The sequence below is a fragment of the Phytophthora sojae genome, assembly GCF_000149755.1.
Source record: "Phytophthora sojae unplaced genomic scaffold PHYSOscaffold_2, whole genome shotgun sequence".
NCBI lineage: Eukaryota > Oomycota > Peronosporomycetes > Peronosporales > Peronosporaceae > Phytophthora > Phytophthora sojae.
In genome coordinates, this window is record NW_009258116.1 from 9,310,177 (window position 1) to 9,323,180 (window position 13,004).

At 57.5% G+C, this 13,004-nt stretch overlaps 2 protein-coding genes across 2 annotated transcripts; one reads left to right on the forward strand and one right to left on the reverse strand.

Moving 5' to 3' along the window:
- Window positions 1-1,535: 1,535 nt before the first annotated feature.
- Window positions 1,536-2,003, reverse strand: PHYSODRAFT_479817 (hypothetical protein; the record flags this gene model as incomplete). The annotated part of the gene is made up of 1 exon (XM_009522704.1): window positions 1,536-2,003. The coding sequence occupies one exon, from the start codon at window positions 2,001-2,003 to the stop codon at window positions 1,536-1,538; it is 468 nt and encodes a 155-aa protein (XP_009520999.1).
- Window positions 2,004-5,943: 3,940 nt separating this feature from the next.
- Window positions 5,944-9,138, forward strand: PHYSODRAFT_326700 (hypothetical protein; the record flags this gene model as incomplete). Its single annotated transcript, XM_009522705.1, has 7 exons — window positions 5,944-6,832; window positions 6,900-7,120; window positions 7,193-7,702; window positions 7,793-7,909; window positions 7,982-8,161; window positions 8,296-8,873; window positions 8,937-9,138. The coding sequence occupies 7 exons, from the start codon at window positions 5,944-5,946 to the stop codon at window positions 9,136-9,138; spliced, it is 2,697 nt and encodes an 898-aa protein (XP_009521000.1).
- Between the last annotated feature and the right edge of the window lie 3,866 nt (window positions 9,139-13,004).

The following is a 13,004-nucleotide window of genomic DNA, read 5'->3' on the forward strand; positions in this document are numbered from 1 at the left end:
CAAGCAGAGCACATCGGTCTCGCCTCCCTGATCCGTCGGATCAGCTCGCGGTAGCCCAAGCTGCCTCTCCCCGGTCCAATCGCGACTCGGCGCTACCGTGGCGGAATGCGATCAAGCGCAGCAATCCTTCGTAGCTGCAGAGCAGCAACGCGGCGTAGCTGTTGCCGAGCGAGATCGCGCGCATCAAGCCCTGGCGGTCGTCGAGCAAGCGCACGACGCTTCCAGCATCGCGAGGGACCAAGTGCGTCAAGCTTCGGCTCTCGAAAAAGGAGTGCAACACCGCCGTCACCGAGAGAGACCAGGTCCGTCGCGCTCGGACGGCGACGCACTACCCTTGTTGGGCAACTCACCCTTATCCGTAATGCGCCCACGCAGAGCCGTGCGGAAGCCGAGTCGGCGCAGCGTTTAACGAGCCGCTGTTAGTAGACCTTCGGCGCAATAACGCGTTCCCTGTGACCCACGCCAAAGAACTCCGGCGGGGCGCGACGCGTATCCGCGACTTGGAGGAATCGGCGAGTTTCAGGCCATATCTCGCGCAGCTGAGAATACGTCGCGTGTGTGTGTAGCGGCGAGATGCCGCGAGTGCTCAAGTCCACCGTTCCAGCGCTCACGTAATCGAGCTGGAGGAAGAGCACGACGTGGCCATCCAGGACCGCGACGAGCAAGACGCGGTTTGAGGACGGGTACTTCGGGAAGCGCGTCGAGGTTGGTAGATGGCGTAGCACGTGCGCGATGGACTTCCAGAACGTCTTGCCGGTGTCGTCACGTCCGTAGGCGGGCACATTGACACCTACGACCTGATCCGTCGACGTGAAGCTTCCGTCGCGGTGGAGATAAACGCTGTGGCCTGCGGAGTCAAGCCGAGCGGCGGCTCCCGCTGTTCCTGTCTCGCCTCCACTACGTCGAGTACGGGTGTCAGCGTGCGTTCTGCCGCCCCCGTTTCCGGTCTTGAGGCTAAGGCTTCGTTAACCGCGGATACTCATCGGGTGCCGACGCACTGTCCAGGTCCGACGCTTCGTCCAGGTCCGGCGTCTACTCCGCCGCCAGCTTCAGCGGGTGTCCGCCGACCGCGGTACAGCGGAGCCGAGGAATCAACGCGTCACGGGTGCAGGCCTCCCAGTTTGGTCTCGACATCATCGTCTTCGCCTTCGTCTCGGCTGCTGCTGTCGATCGAACGCGCCAGGTCACAGCGCAGTTCCAGTCCGAGGCCTCGGACAGCGCCGCCCTCAGACCAAGTGGCGACGTCCCTCGTCGCGTTCACTGACATGGACCCCATTGAGGGGCCCTAGTGCCACACGTTGTCGTTGCTCGTAGTCGCTGTAGCCGTAACTCCAACACGTAGGCCTTGCTCTTTTCCTTCGTTTCTTTCCACTTCTTCACATCTTTTATGAGACGGCCCTCCGCCATCTCATCTTCAGCAACAGGCTGGTCCTCCACACTTTCCTCATCCAACCCCTCGCTCCGGCCATTCCCAGAGTCGAGGCTCTCCGCCTATCCACCTGTCGGCAGCCACCCTGCCAACTTCCACCGCGCCACTAAAGGCGCTCACCCACCAGGGCTCGGCTCAGCCGCCCCACGTCCTCGCGCGAAATCGCCGCAAGACGGTAACGACCAGCGTGCTGTCGCGAGAAGTCGCACCGCCACTTTCCGCAGTTGAGATCCAGTTCGTCGGTACAGCCTCTCCAGGTCACGTCGGACTCGCGGCGCGCGCAGCCAGGTCGGGAAGCCCGACCGGCATGCAACTCCAAGGACTTCTCCCCTTCGAAAGCATCCTCGTCCAGAGCGAGTGTCAGGCTGTGCTCCAGTAAACACGTATCGGTGGAGTCAAACGGTCCGTTCGTTGACACCGCCAAACACGTCGCGGCGTGTGACGGAAACTCTTCAACGGGGTTTTGCTTGGAGGTGCGGAAGTCGAAAGACAGTTGGTAAACCGAGTTACTCGTCTCGCGACGCGATTCGTTTGGCCTGCCTTGCGCTTTGGTGCACAACCTGACGCGCCGCATCTGCGCACGCGGTCCGATCTGTAGCGTCCGTCGCTTGGGCTCGGCGCACTGGTGCGGTAGTTTTCCGACGGCGATTATCGCCCTTGACGAACACCGCGGATCTCGGTCGCGCGCGAACCGAAAGGAGGGCGCCAAGTCTACAACGACGCGAACCGTCTCGGCGTGCTTGTCCCTGACCTTCGAGTACGCAACGCCGTCGCTCATTTCAGTGCTAGTGTCCCGGCTCACTTCTAGCGGCATCTCGCCGCGGCAGTCGGCGGGCTCGTTCGACGGGGTCGTCCCATTGATCATAGCGCGCACAGGCCTCAACTTGGAAACGTCCTTGACCGAAAACTGACAAGGCGTGCATCCCGTCTCAAGACGTACAGCGTACGTGCTCACACACGAGGCGTCTCGCGGCACAGCGTCGAGCATGAGCTCTAGCCCGTAGGCAGATCCCATTCTGCCGCGATCCCAGCAATATTACATCAACGAATTCACTCCAGCCCTGTTCATCGCCGCCACGTCGCCCCGGGTCCGATCTGCGTCGTCCCCGGCTTGGCCGACTACTAGCACGTTCACCTGCGCGAGTCGGCAGTTCTGAAGGATGCATATCCCTCGGCGCGTCGACTCTGTTCCGTCGCGCGACGAGTCACTCGCGGCGTCCGACACGCTCCTCGCAACCTCGAATTCCCAATCAGCCTCGACGCAAGGTGGGTTTCTGTTTATCGCGTCGTCGCACTCTGAGGGCTGTACTGACGTTGGACCCTCCACGTATTTCGACACTGCAACAGGCCTCCTGGTCGGGCTCGACGCGTTCTGTGCTGTAGTAGGCTGGATGACCCCCATCTGAGTCTTCGCCGAGTCGGCACCGTCCTTCGCCCTGTGCATCGCGCCAGTGCAACCGGCCGCCGCGGAGCGTTGACTGCGTTCCCCAGGATCCGATTCCCCGGTGACCTCTCGGCGGTGCATCGTCTCTGCGCACCGGATCTGCGACGAGTTATTCGTCGCGCTGTCTTCTTGATCTCGTCGTACGCATCCGACAAGTGCGTCAGGCCCCGTGTTCCCGCCTCGACGTACGCCGTAACGCGGTTGTACGTGTAGTGCGTCACAGGTTCGAAGTCGGTCTAGCTGCAGGCTGCGTGGTTCGTCGCCCGCCTTGCCCACCATCTTCAGGCCCGCAGACTTATTGAGTTCACTGGACATCCGTCGAGTGACAGCTGGTACCTTCGCCAGCAATCCTCCAGGTGGCGCGCCGTGGCATTCGGGCTTGTCCACAGGAAATCGCACCACTCGCCCCGCCGCGGCGTACCCGCCACTTCGATAGATCGCGCAATTCGGACCAGCATCTTGCTCAGGGTCGACCAATCGATCTAGGTTTATGGCGCGGTGCCTCTCTTTTGGTGCAGACCCCGGTGGTCCTCTAGTCCCGCCACCGTCAGGCCCCTCGTCGACCACGTCGAAGTTCACATTCGGCTTGTTCTTCACGGGCTCGAGGGCGGAATGTCGCCAAAGACGCCATTTTCCAGCATTGTCCCCAAGTCGCATACCGTCGCAGGTCTGAGACTTCGCTACTGACCGTCGCATAGTGTCACATTCGGTCAGTCTCACGTCGTCGCGTCCCCTCGACCCTTCGCTCGACTGTCGCACGGTGTCACATTCCGTCCGTCTCATGGGCAACCCTTCGCCCAACTGTCGCACGGTGACACATTCGGTCCGTCTCACGGTGTCGCACTTCTGGGACTGCTTCTGGGACGGTTCCGAGACGTTCCATCCCTCACATCTCACACTGTCGCGCTTGTCCCTGTTGGATTTTGCAACTTGCGCGCGTTCGCTCGACTGTCTCACCCTGTCGCATTGCTGCGAGCTTCCGCTGGACGGCGCGCCTCGCGCTTCGTCGCCCGACGCACCTTCGACGGGTTGTTCGACTCGCGACGCTTCAGCTGGGTGTCCCGCATTACCGCTTCTCTGCGACCCGTGGTCCGACTGTACACACGTCGTTACTACGTCGACCCGTGTCTTCAACACCACGCGCGACAGCGTCGAGTGGCCACGCGTCTGCAACTTGCTCACCGACGACGACTCCACCGCTGGCGCACGGGTCAGCCCCGCTGTTGGTGACTTCACAGCTACTACTCGGTACGATGTGGGCTTGCTATCCGCGTGAACTTCTTCCTCTAGCTCTCCTCGACGCGCGTCGAATTCCAGATCTTCGTACGTCGGCCATCCATACATGGGCCAGACGAGCTCGTCGTCACGCCAGGTCTCGTCCTCGTCGCAGGTCACTTCATACGCAATGTTTTGCCAATCTTGGTACTGTCGATTAGTCGCCAGCACGAAGCGGGGCGCAGGCGGAAACACATCGGAGGGTGTCCTGAGGCGCAGCCGCAAAGCTTTAAACCCTGAGAATCACACTCCTTGGTTGGCGTGGGTACCTTGTGTAATCCCTGTCGGCTCGTTTATCTTCGACGGAACGGCACTCCACCGGTTGAAAACGTAGCCTCGAAGAAGTGCGGGAGCGCACCTCCACACCAAAAGGCAAACCCAGAGAATCAGATCCCCTGAAACCCAGAATATCACGAATTCAGGGTCCAGGATTTCAGTCAACTCTGGGACTTGGAACTCAGAAGACACCTTACTCAAATGCCCTCCTAGCTCGATAAAACCAACAAATACAGAGTATACAAACACTACAACTACCCGTCACTTATTCTTTTGGATCCTTGGACGGTGGGTCACTCACAGACTAGGCTCACTCGAGTCTGAAATTCAGGGGCCTAGCTCCCCTGAGATCACACAAACGCACACCACCTCCAATAAAGGAGGAAAATACAATCACTATCAGTTACCTTCCCTTCACACAAGCAGTCAATACAAAATCCTGGAGGCGACTACTTAGCACCCCAGAATACCCTCTGGAATAATATGAAATGAGCTACCACGAGCACAGCAAGTGACCCAGCTAGGATATGGAATAGATGGATCACCCCAGGAAGCTCAAGGCCGTCGCTGGTCACCACCTAACTGGACTTGAGTTGATGGAGTCCACACAGACGGCTGTCCTTCGCCGTTGATGTGCCCTTAGCGTCCCGCGGTCGTAGTCTCAGTTCCTCCGGATTTCCGTCGGCAGGCTTGGCCGAAGTCACTTGCGCAGTACAGGGAAAATTGAACTCTGTTTGGTTTTATCAGCTACTTCTCTCTCTTTCTCTCTCTCTTCTTCGGGCAAATATCTTCTGTTCACTGTGCTTGGGGTCAAAATGTCTTGTCTTGAGTATGCCTTGGGATCAGCGGTCCAATCTTGCGATCGGCTTGCGAATCCATTGTCGCACGGTGTCGAAAGTGCCAATTGTGGGTCCTTAGACTTGGTTTAGTATGGTGCAGGACTCCCTCTCGACTCCTCGAAAGTATCCAGTCTGCGCATCCATAGCGGTTCTTCAAGGTCACGCATCACTTTGATTGCAGACTGACTTCGAACTGACTCGAATCCCTGAGAATCAGGTGACACTCAGGGTCATCTTCTGAAATCCTGGGAATTCTGAGGAATCTTGGGGAACTGTAGGGATTCTTGGGTGTTGGCTTGGGAAACACTTAAGTTCAGTATAGAGAGTCTGGATTTATGGTCCAAACCCAGATAATCATCTTTGGAACTCTGGGTCACCTGCACTCAGGGAGGTGAACTCTGGGTCATCGTGCGGCACTCTGGGTTTCCGTGCGGCACTCTGGGCCTCATGTCAACCGCCCCTCCTGGTCCGGGTCCATCAAAGAGGAAATCGCTCCGACCTGGCGAACCATGGCCAGGCCACAAAAACACACAGGTCCATCCACCGTCGACTTCGACACGGCCGTTGAACTCTGTCGACTCCCAGGGTTTCACTCACTTCGGCGGCACCCTGTCTCCCCAACGGTTGGTCAGGGCCTATCTTCAAGTTTCTACTCTCAAACGCAAAAACTCCAACGGGCAATGCACGGCCACATCGCCATTTCGCAGATCGTCAACATGGCGGAGAGCGCGACTTCGGATGGCAAGCAAGCGACGGCGCCACCTCAAGGCACGGCGCCCCCCGGCAGCGCGCCACCTCTGACACAGCAGCGCACCGGCGACGCCCCTGCGAGCGCCGCACCAACAGGCGGCGGCAGCGGCCAGGCGGGTAACTTAGCGTCCGGCGACACTTCGACGGGCAGCACCAAGACGGGCGTGACCAAGCGCGTCTTCTTCTCCAGTGCCACCGGCAAGACCTCCGACGCGGACATGCGCGAGGCCGATGGCAACGCCTCGACTGACGCTGCAACCCAGGAAACTGGTGACGCGAACTCAGAGTCCAAGGCTCCAGACGCAGGCGGCGTGGCTCCAGACGTGGACATGGAGGGCGTCCCTGAGTTCAAGTTACCACTACACGCGACGCTAGAGGACGTCAGGGGACTCATCTTCGCAGGCATGCTTCGGCAGGAGGAGGTCGATCCCTCTGATTTCCTGGTCCCTGAACGCCCCCCGCACTGGAAACTGCCGGCTCCGCCGAATCTCAAGACCAACGCGTATCTCGTGGGGGTCCCAGGGATCGTGAGCGACATTCGCGCGGGCGCGTTCGCCATGGAAGGCTACGGCGGCGCGACCACGTTGGTCGGCTTCGAGGAGCCCTCCGACGAGGATCTTCAGGGGTTGAAGGAAGTCTGTGGCGCCGACGCTGGGATCGATGTCCTATGTCCACGTCGTTCGCCTCTTTCAGCATTCGAACTGGAACTGGACAATACCCTGAATTCCATCGGTATTCGACGCGAGATGGCCTCACTCCTGCGTCACTTCAACAGCACAAGGCTCGCTGAGCGCGTGTTCAAGATGACCGGTTACCTGCGTCGAGTCCTCGGGGCCTACCGAAACATGCGTTCTCTGGCTGACTCTCAGCAGGGTTTCACCGCCAGGCGACACTCGACGCAAGTACAAGGAACTGAAGCGCGCCTGGAAATTCACGTGCGACTACTGGTTCCTGGAGGTCCAAGAGGCGCTGGGCAAGGTAGATGATGCTGAGTCCAAGTACAAAGTCGCGCTGGGCGAGCAGAAGACGCGGTACCAAGACGAGATTGATTCTCTGGAGTCCGAGAAGACGCAACTCAAGGCGCGCCTTGCCGACTCTGAGGCACAAGTGCGAATCCTGAAATCGCGTCATGAGTAAGCCACCGTGGGCCCCTGGACGTTCTCTGATTTCCTTCAAGAGCACACAGACTTCACGGGTAATTGGGAGCGCCTCCACGACCTCTTCAAGCTCTGCATCAAGGGCTCGAAGCCTCCCGAATCCTGGGACACTGTCATCAACGTCACGGCCATGGACAAGCGCAAGGCTGCGGTGACCCCGTACCCAGAGAAAAGCACACGTATGCCTCCGTCTTCGGTGTCTGGATCGTCCGGTCGTCCTGAAATTCTTGATCTCACGGATCCTGGCAGCAAGCCTCGCAGCGGTTCGAAGACCGGGGGCAAACCTCAGGATTCCAAGAAATCTCAGGGTTCCAAGAAAGGTCAAGACCCCACAAAATCACGGGGCTCTGAGGCGCCAGACACACAGTCGAAGTCCGCGAGCTCCAAGGTTCACAAGGTTCAGCGTCGTCCCAAGAATCATCAACCTGGCCGTGACTCTGTGCGTCGCGCCGGCGAAAAGACTGTGGTGGCCAAGGAGGCCGCACACACGATGCTCCCGGGGGGTGTCGTCTGGAAGGAAATTCGGCCAGACGTATGTCAGACCATTCTTGCTGGGCTCATGTACGACACAGCCATGGAGTGGACTGGCAGCGACCGGGCGGCTCACGGGCACTTCAGGTAGCCGCAGCTGATCAAGATGCTCGTGAGCATGATGTACTGGTGTCGTCTTGACCTGACTCCCTGGAGCAAGTACGTCCCTGAAGCCTACTACGAAATGGCAGACGAGTGTCTGGACAGGGTGCCTTCGACGCGGTGATGTGCCACCACTCTGGGGGAACCTCGATGACCACATGGTGTACCTACTGACGAGGACGCCGATTCCACGGTGGACGACATCGAGAACGACCCGGACTACCAGCCTCCCGCCCAGGAACTTGAGGAGAGCGCCTCTAGTAATAGCTCTGAAGAGGAGGAGGAGGAGGTCGCTCCTGAAACTCTGGAGGACATCGAGGATACAGGGGACGACGACGACGCAGAGGACGGCAATGGGGTAGAAGAACCCCGGAAATCAAGCCTCCTGCTGAGCGCCCCCGGTCTGAGTCAAGCATGAAACCTCAGGGTTCCAACTCGAAGTCGAAGAAGAAACGTCGCACAGGAAACAAGACACACACTTCTGCCACTCAGGGTTCTAGTGGTACTCAGGGGTCCAAGGCTACATCACGCTCCAAGCATCCGTCGACGCTCGCGCGGAAATCGTACTCGGAGCTCACTTCAAGTGAGTTGATGACGGCCGAAGACCCTGAAGACAACGAGACCTCCTGGCGCATCTATGGGGTTCTTGTTCAATATCCAAGTTCGACCAAGAGTGCGTCTTGCCAGACTCCCGGGTTCCCAGAGTACGAGATCCACAAGTATTCGTACGACGTTGCTCACGAGCGCTGGGACCGTGAGGCATACCAAGAAGTCCTGGATTCTGAACCCTGGGACACTATGCTTCAGGGCCGCTTCCGAGTGTTCTACTTCCATGAGCGAGAGCTACTCTCCGCGAAAGCGCTCAAGCTGATGGAGGACGTCGTGGACATCATGCACAAGCACGCACAGGCAATCTGGGAGCGCGGGCACTGGGTGCCTATTCCGACTGAAGAACAAGCAGACGCCACCATGGAATCTCAGCGGAAGTCGCGTCGAAATGCGCTACGCAGATCGTACAAGACGCTCGTCGAGCGCTCGCGCAACACCCCTGGGTTCATCCCGTCGTTGTGGTACGAACCGGGTCTCTGAAAGTTCCCGGACAAGTGCTGCTACTGGTTTTGGGAGGATCCCAGGGCCAAGAAACTCGGGGGAGCTAAGTGCAAGGACTTAGACGTCCAGCTAGCGACGTTGGACATTCGTGAGCCTGCTCGAGTCCAATGGAACACGGCGGCTGACGACGATAAGTGGCTACAATACGTGCCGAACATCATCAAACGCCACATCAAGCCCCTGGCCATCCGTAAGCTCAACCCGCTGTCTCTCAAGCACTCGTGAGAGTCAAGGTCACCTCCAAATCCCGAGGAACCACCTGAATTTCACATGGCGTAGCGTAACTCTCCATAATACCCAGGATTTCGTCTCGATTTCAATGTCTTTCCCAGAAATTCATCATTTTCTGACTTGTTCTCTGGGTCATCCAACTTCGTTTACTGTCTCCATGTCCTTGTAAAGCTCGCCGCCTTCATCTTCCCTCTTACACACTGCCAAAGCCTCAGCAGTATCACCTTCTCCATAATCAAATCAAGTCAAATCACATTCACGTTTTCCGTCTCCAATATTCACACATTCCGTCGATTTTCCCCAGAGTTTCACAGTGTTACCCAGAGTTTCCCCTGAATATCACGTGTAACTCTGGGTCATTGTCACCCCAGAGTGCTAGAATCCTGGGTGATCATCTCCAGCCTGCATGGCCTGGAAACGGGCCCGCGCTCTTGCGCCTTGATTGAATTCGTAGAGCAGGGCACCACAGTTGAGCTTCGACACAGGCAGCCGCTCGGTCTCATCATACCCCTTCCACTTCACAAGGTACTCACGAATTCGTCTCGCTGTCCGAGTCCGTTTAGTCCATCGCAAGTCCAGGATTCGCTCAACTTCGTACTCATCGTTCGCAGCGTCGGGCTCCCAACTGTCTTCTGGCAACAGCGCCGCATCAAAGTCATCATCCTCGTCCACGTCGATCTCCACAGTGGGCTGCTTCGGGAATAGTGCTCTGGGTTTCAAACGGCTCACGTGTACCCAGGGATTCGCGCGATATCCTGTGTTCTCGACCCTGAGTTTCACGCGGAAGTTGTCATGGATTTCCTGAATTCTGAAGGGGCCATGTCACATGTGAGCCAGTTTGTGGCCCAGCCCGGGCTGCACTTTGGGTATATACAGCCACACAGCATCACCGGCTGCGAATCCTGCCTTCAGTCGTTCGGACAGCTCTCTCCACTTCCTGGTTTGTTCGGCAGGGCGCGCGCTTGGCCTTCTTCTGAAGATCCTCAGCGCAAGCTTGTGCATAACTATAGTCACGCTGTAGCTTCCTGCGCCACTCGTACGCAGTGCGCTCCTGGATACTCGAGGGCCTGGGTCCTAACATTGCAGACACCGTGCCGTGTGCGTCCCAGCCGTGCACCAGAAAAAACGGAGTGTCCAGGCGACTGGCATCGAACGATGTATTCAGGGCAAACATCAGGCGCTCAGCATGGTCGTCCCAGTCACTCTGGTCCGCCTCAGCAATGTACGCTCGAATGCTGCGCACGACAGTCTGCACCGACCGCTCCCGTTGTCCGTTCGCCTGGGGCAATACGCTAGAGTGGCTCGCTGCTTGCTACCCAAAAGTTCACGGAAGCGCGTGAACACCTCACTCATGAACCTTGGGTCTTGGTCGTGCCTCAGCATCGAGCTCGCGCCGAATCTCCTCAAGACCAGCTCTTCGTACACTTCAGCGACTTGCGCCGTGGTGGAACTCATGGGTTTACCCATGACGAATCCTGAGAATGCATCCTGAAAAAGCAGCAGCAACGTGTTACCACGGTCCGACTTAGGCAAGTGTGTCGCGAAATCCATAGACACAACTTCAAAAGGGCGCCTCGGTACGATGTTCCCAGGAGAAGGCCCTGGATTCTGAGGGCGCCCCTTGCCGCTGGCGCAATCCACACACTCTTTGACGAAAACTTCCACATCAGCGTACATACCGTGCCAGTAGAATTCAGAGCGCAGCTTCTCGTACGTCCTCGTAATCCCCTGGTGCCCACCCTGAAAATCTTCGTGAGCGTAATGCAGGAAATCCGGTCGCAGAGCTTTCGGCACCACGAGTCTGAGTTCGTCAACCATGTCTCGGGGTCGATCTCTGGTAGACCGACTCAAGCGGTACAGGACTTCTCTGGAATCCAACACCAAATCATCAGCGACCTTCGCGAGTTTCCTGGCTTGAGCGTGCGACTGCTTCGTCGTGTCTCCTTTCAGGAAAACCTTGAGTTGCAGCAGGTGCTCATCTTTGTCCTGGTGCACTTTGATACGTCGCCAGCGTTCTGCCTGGTACTCCAGAGGTCCCATGGGTTCGCTTTGGGCTTCGATCTCCTGAGTTCGCGCCCGAGTCATTACTGCAAACACTTTGGCCGCCACAGGCAACGGAGCCCACTCAGGTCCAGGGGTACCCAGAGTTTCGACACCCTGAGAATCACTCCCCTGAATTCCAACGTTCAATAACACCTTCGGTCTTACCAACTTCTCATGAATCTTGGACACCAACTGCAGATGTGTTCGTTCATCAGCATCCTCCACCTTCCAGGATTCACCAAGCGCGAGGGTCTTAGACGTCAGGTAGTCTGCGGCGTGGTTAAACTCTCGCTTGACATGCACCAGCCGCACAGACTTGAACTTCGTCTTCAGCACTTCATAGTCGGCCATCTTCCTCTGGAGATTTGGCTGATTGCAGTTGATGAGACCCTGGGCTTGCTGGATGGTAATCCTGGAGTCCCCAACTACAACGATGTTCTGAATTCCACGCTCAATCGCCAGAGTGAGGCCCTTCAGAAGTCCATGATACTCAGCGTCGTTCACAGTCACGTCCTCCAGGGTGAATCCCTGGGCATCCAGGATTTCCTAACCGGGGACGTGCCACAGAATGCAACCACAGCTCCCTTGTCGCGTGGAAGTCTTAGCGGCGCCATCAAAACTCAGAATACACCCCTCATAATCCGCTTCCAGCATTTCCATGCTGATAGGCACTGGAGGTTTAACGCGCCCCTTAGCTGGGATCAGGTTTTCAGCGATCTCATCCAAGTGTTCTCTGGGGGTAATACCCGCACCCAGAATTGCAGCCAAGCCGTCTTCATCCCGTTGAACTCTGCGTATCTCCAGGTTCCAGTGGGACAATTTCAGACCCCACTTCACCGTTCGACCGTCTGCCGACTGCGAGGTCAGCAACCACTTCAACACAGAATATCGCGTGTAGACGACGATCTTAGGCTGCCTTCAACCAAAGTGCGAAACACCTCCAGGACTCTCAGGATAGCAATCACCTCCTTTTCCGCAATGTGATACCGCAGCTCAGCGTCATTCAAGACGCGACCTGTGAATCGAACCGGGTGCACAATCCCGTCGTACTCCTGGCCCAACACAGCGGATGCTGCCCACGGGTTCGCGTGGGGAATAATCACGAAGGGCCTTGAACGATCTGGATGTTTGAGCAACAGAGTCGAAACGATCTTGCGCTTCAGGATTTCAAAGGCGTCCTGAGCTCTCGACAGGTCTCTCCTGGATTTCACTTGTTCCTCAGTCAGCTCGTACAGGACGGCCGCGATCACGGGTACATCTTCAATGAACTTGTTGTAGTAATTCAGACTCCCCATGAAACTCTGGAAGCCTTTCAGTGTCGTCGGGAACGGCAAGTCTTGGACCCCCTTCGCGATTTTAGGGGTCGCTCGGATGCCCTCAGCACTAATCTCGTGAGAGAGGTACGGAATGGACAACTTCCCGAATTCGCTCTTGGGAAGACTCACAGAGATATTCCAGTAACGTAGTCGGAAGAGCAGCGCGTTCAGATCCTGGCACAGCTGCTCCCAAGTAGGCGCACCGTGGGCGATGTCGTCGACATACGAGGTTCGACCCAGGACAGGGCCCATCTGAGAGGGAGCCGGGATGTTACGCTGAAAAACAGTCATCTCATCCGTCAACACTGAAAGTCGCGGTGCATTGTCACCTGAAACTCTGGGTTCCCCAGAGTTCAACCCCAAAAAGTCCAAGACATCTTGGTCGACCTCGGCTTCTTCCTCAGGGGAAAGCCGCAGAAATCCACACAGACAGTTATTGAGAACTGCCTGGTAGATCAGCGGGGCGTTCTTGAGGCCAAACGGCATCCTGACCCACTGGTA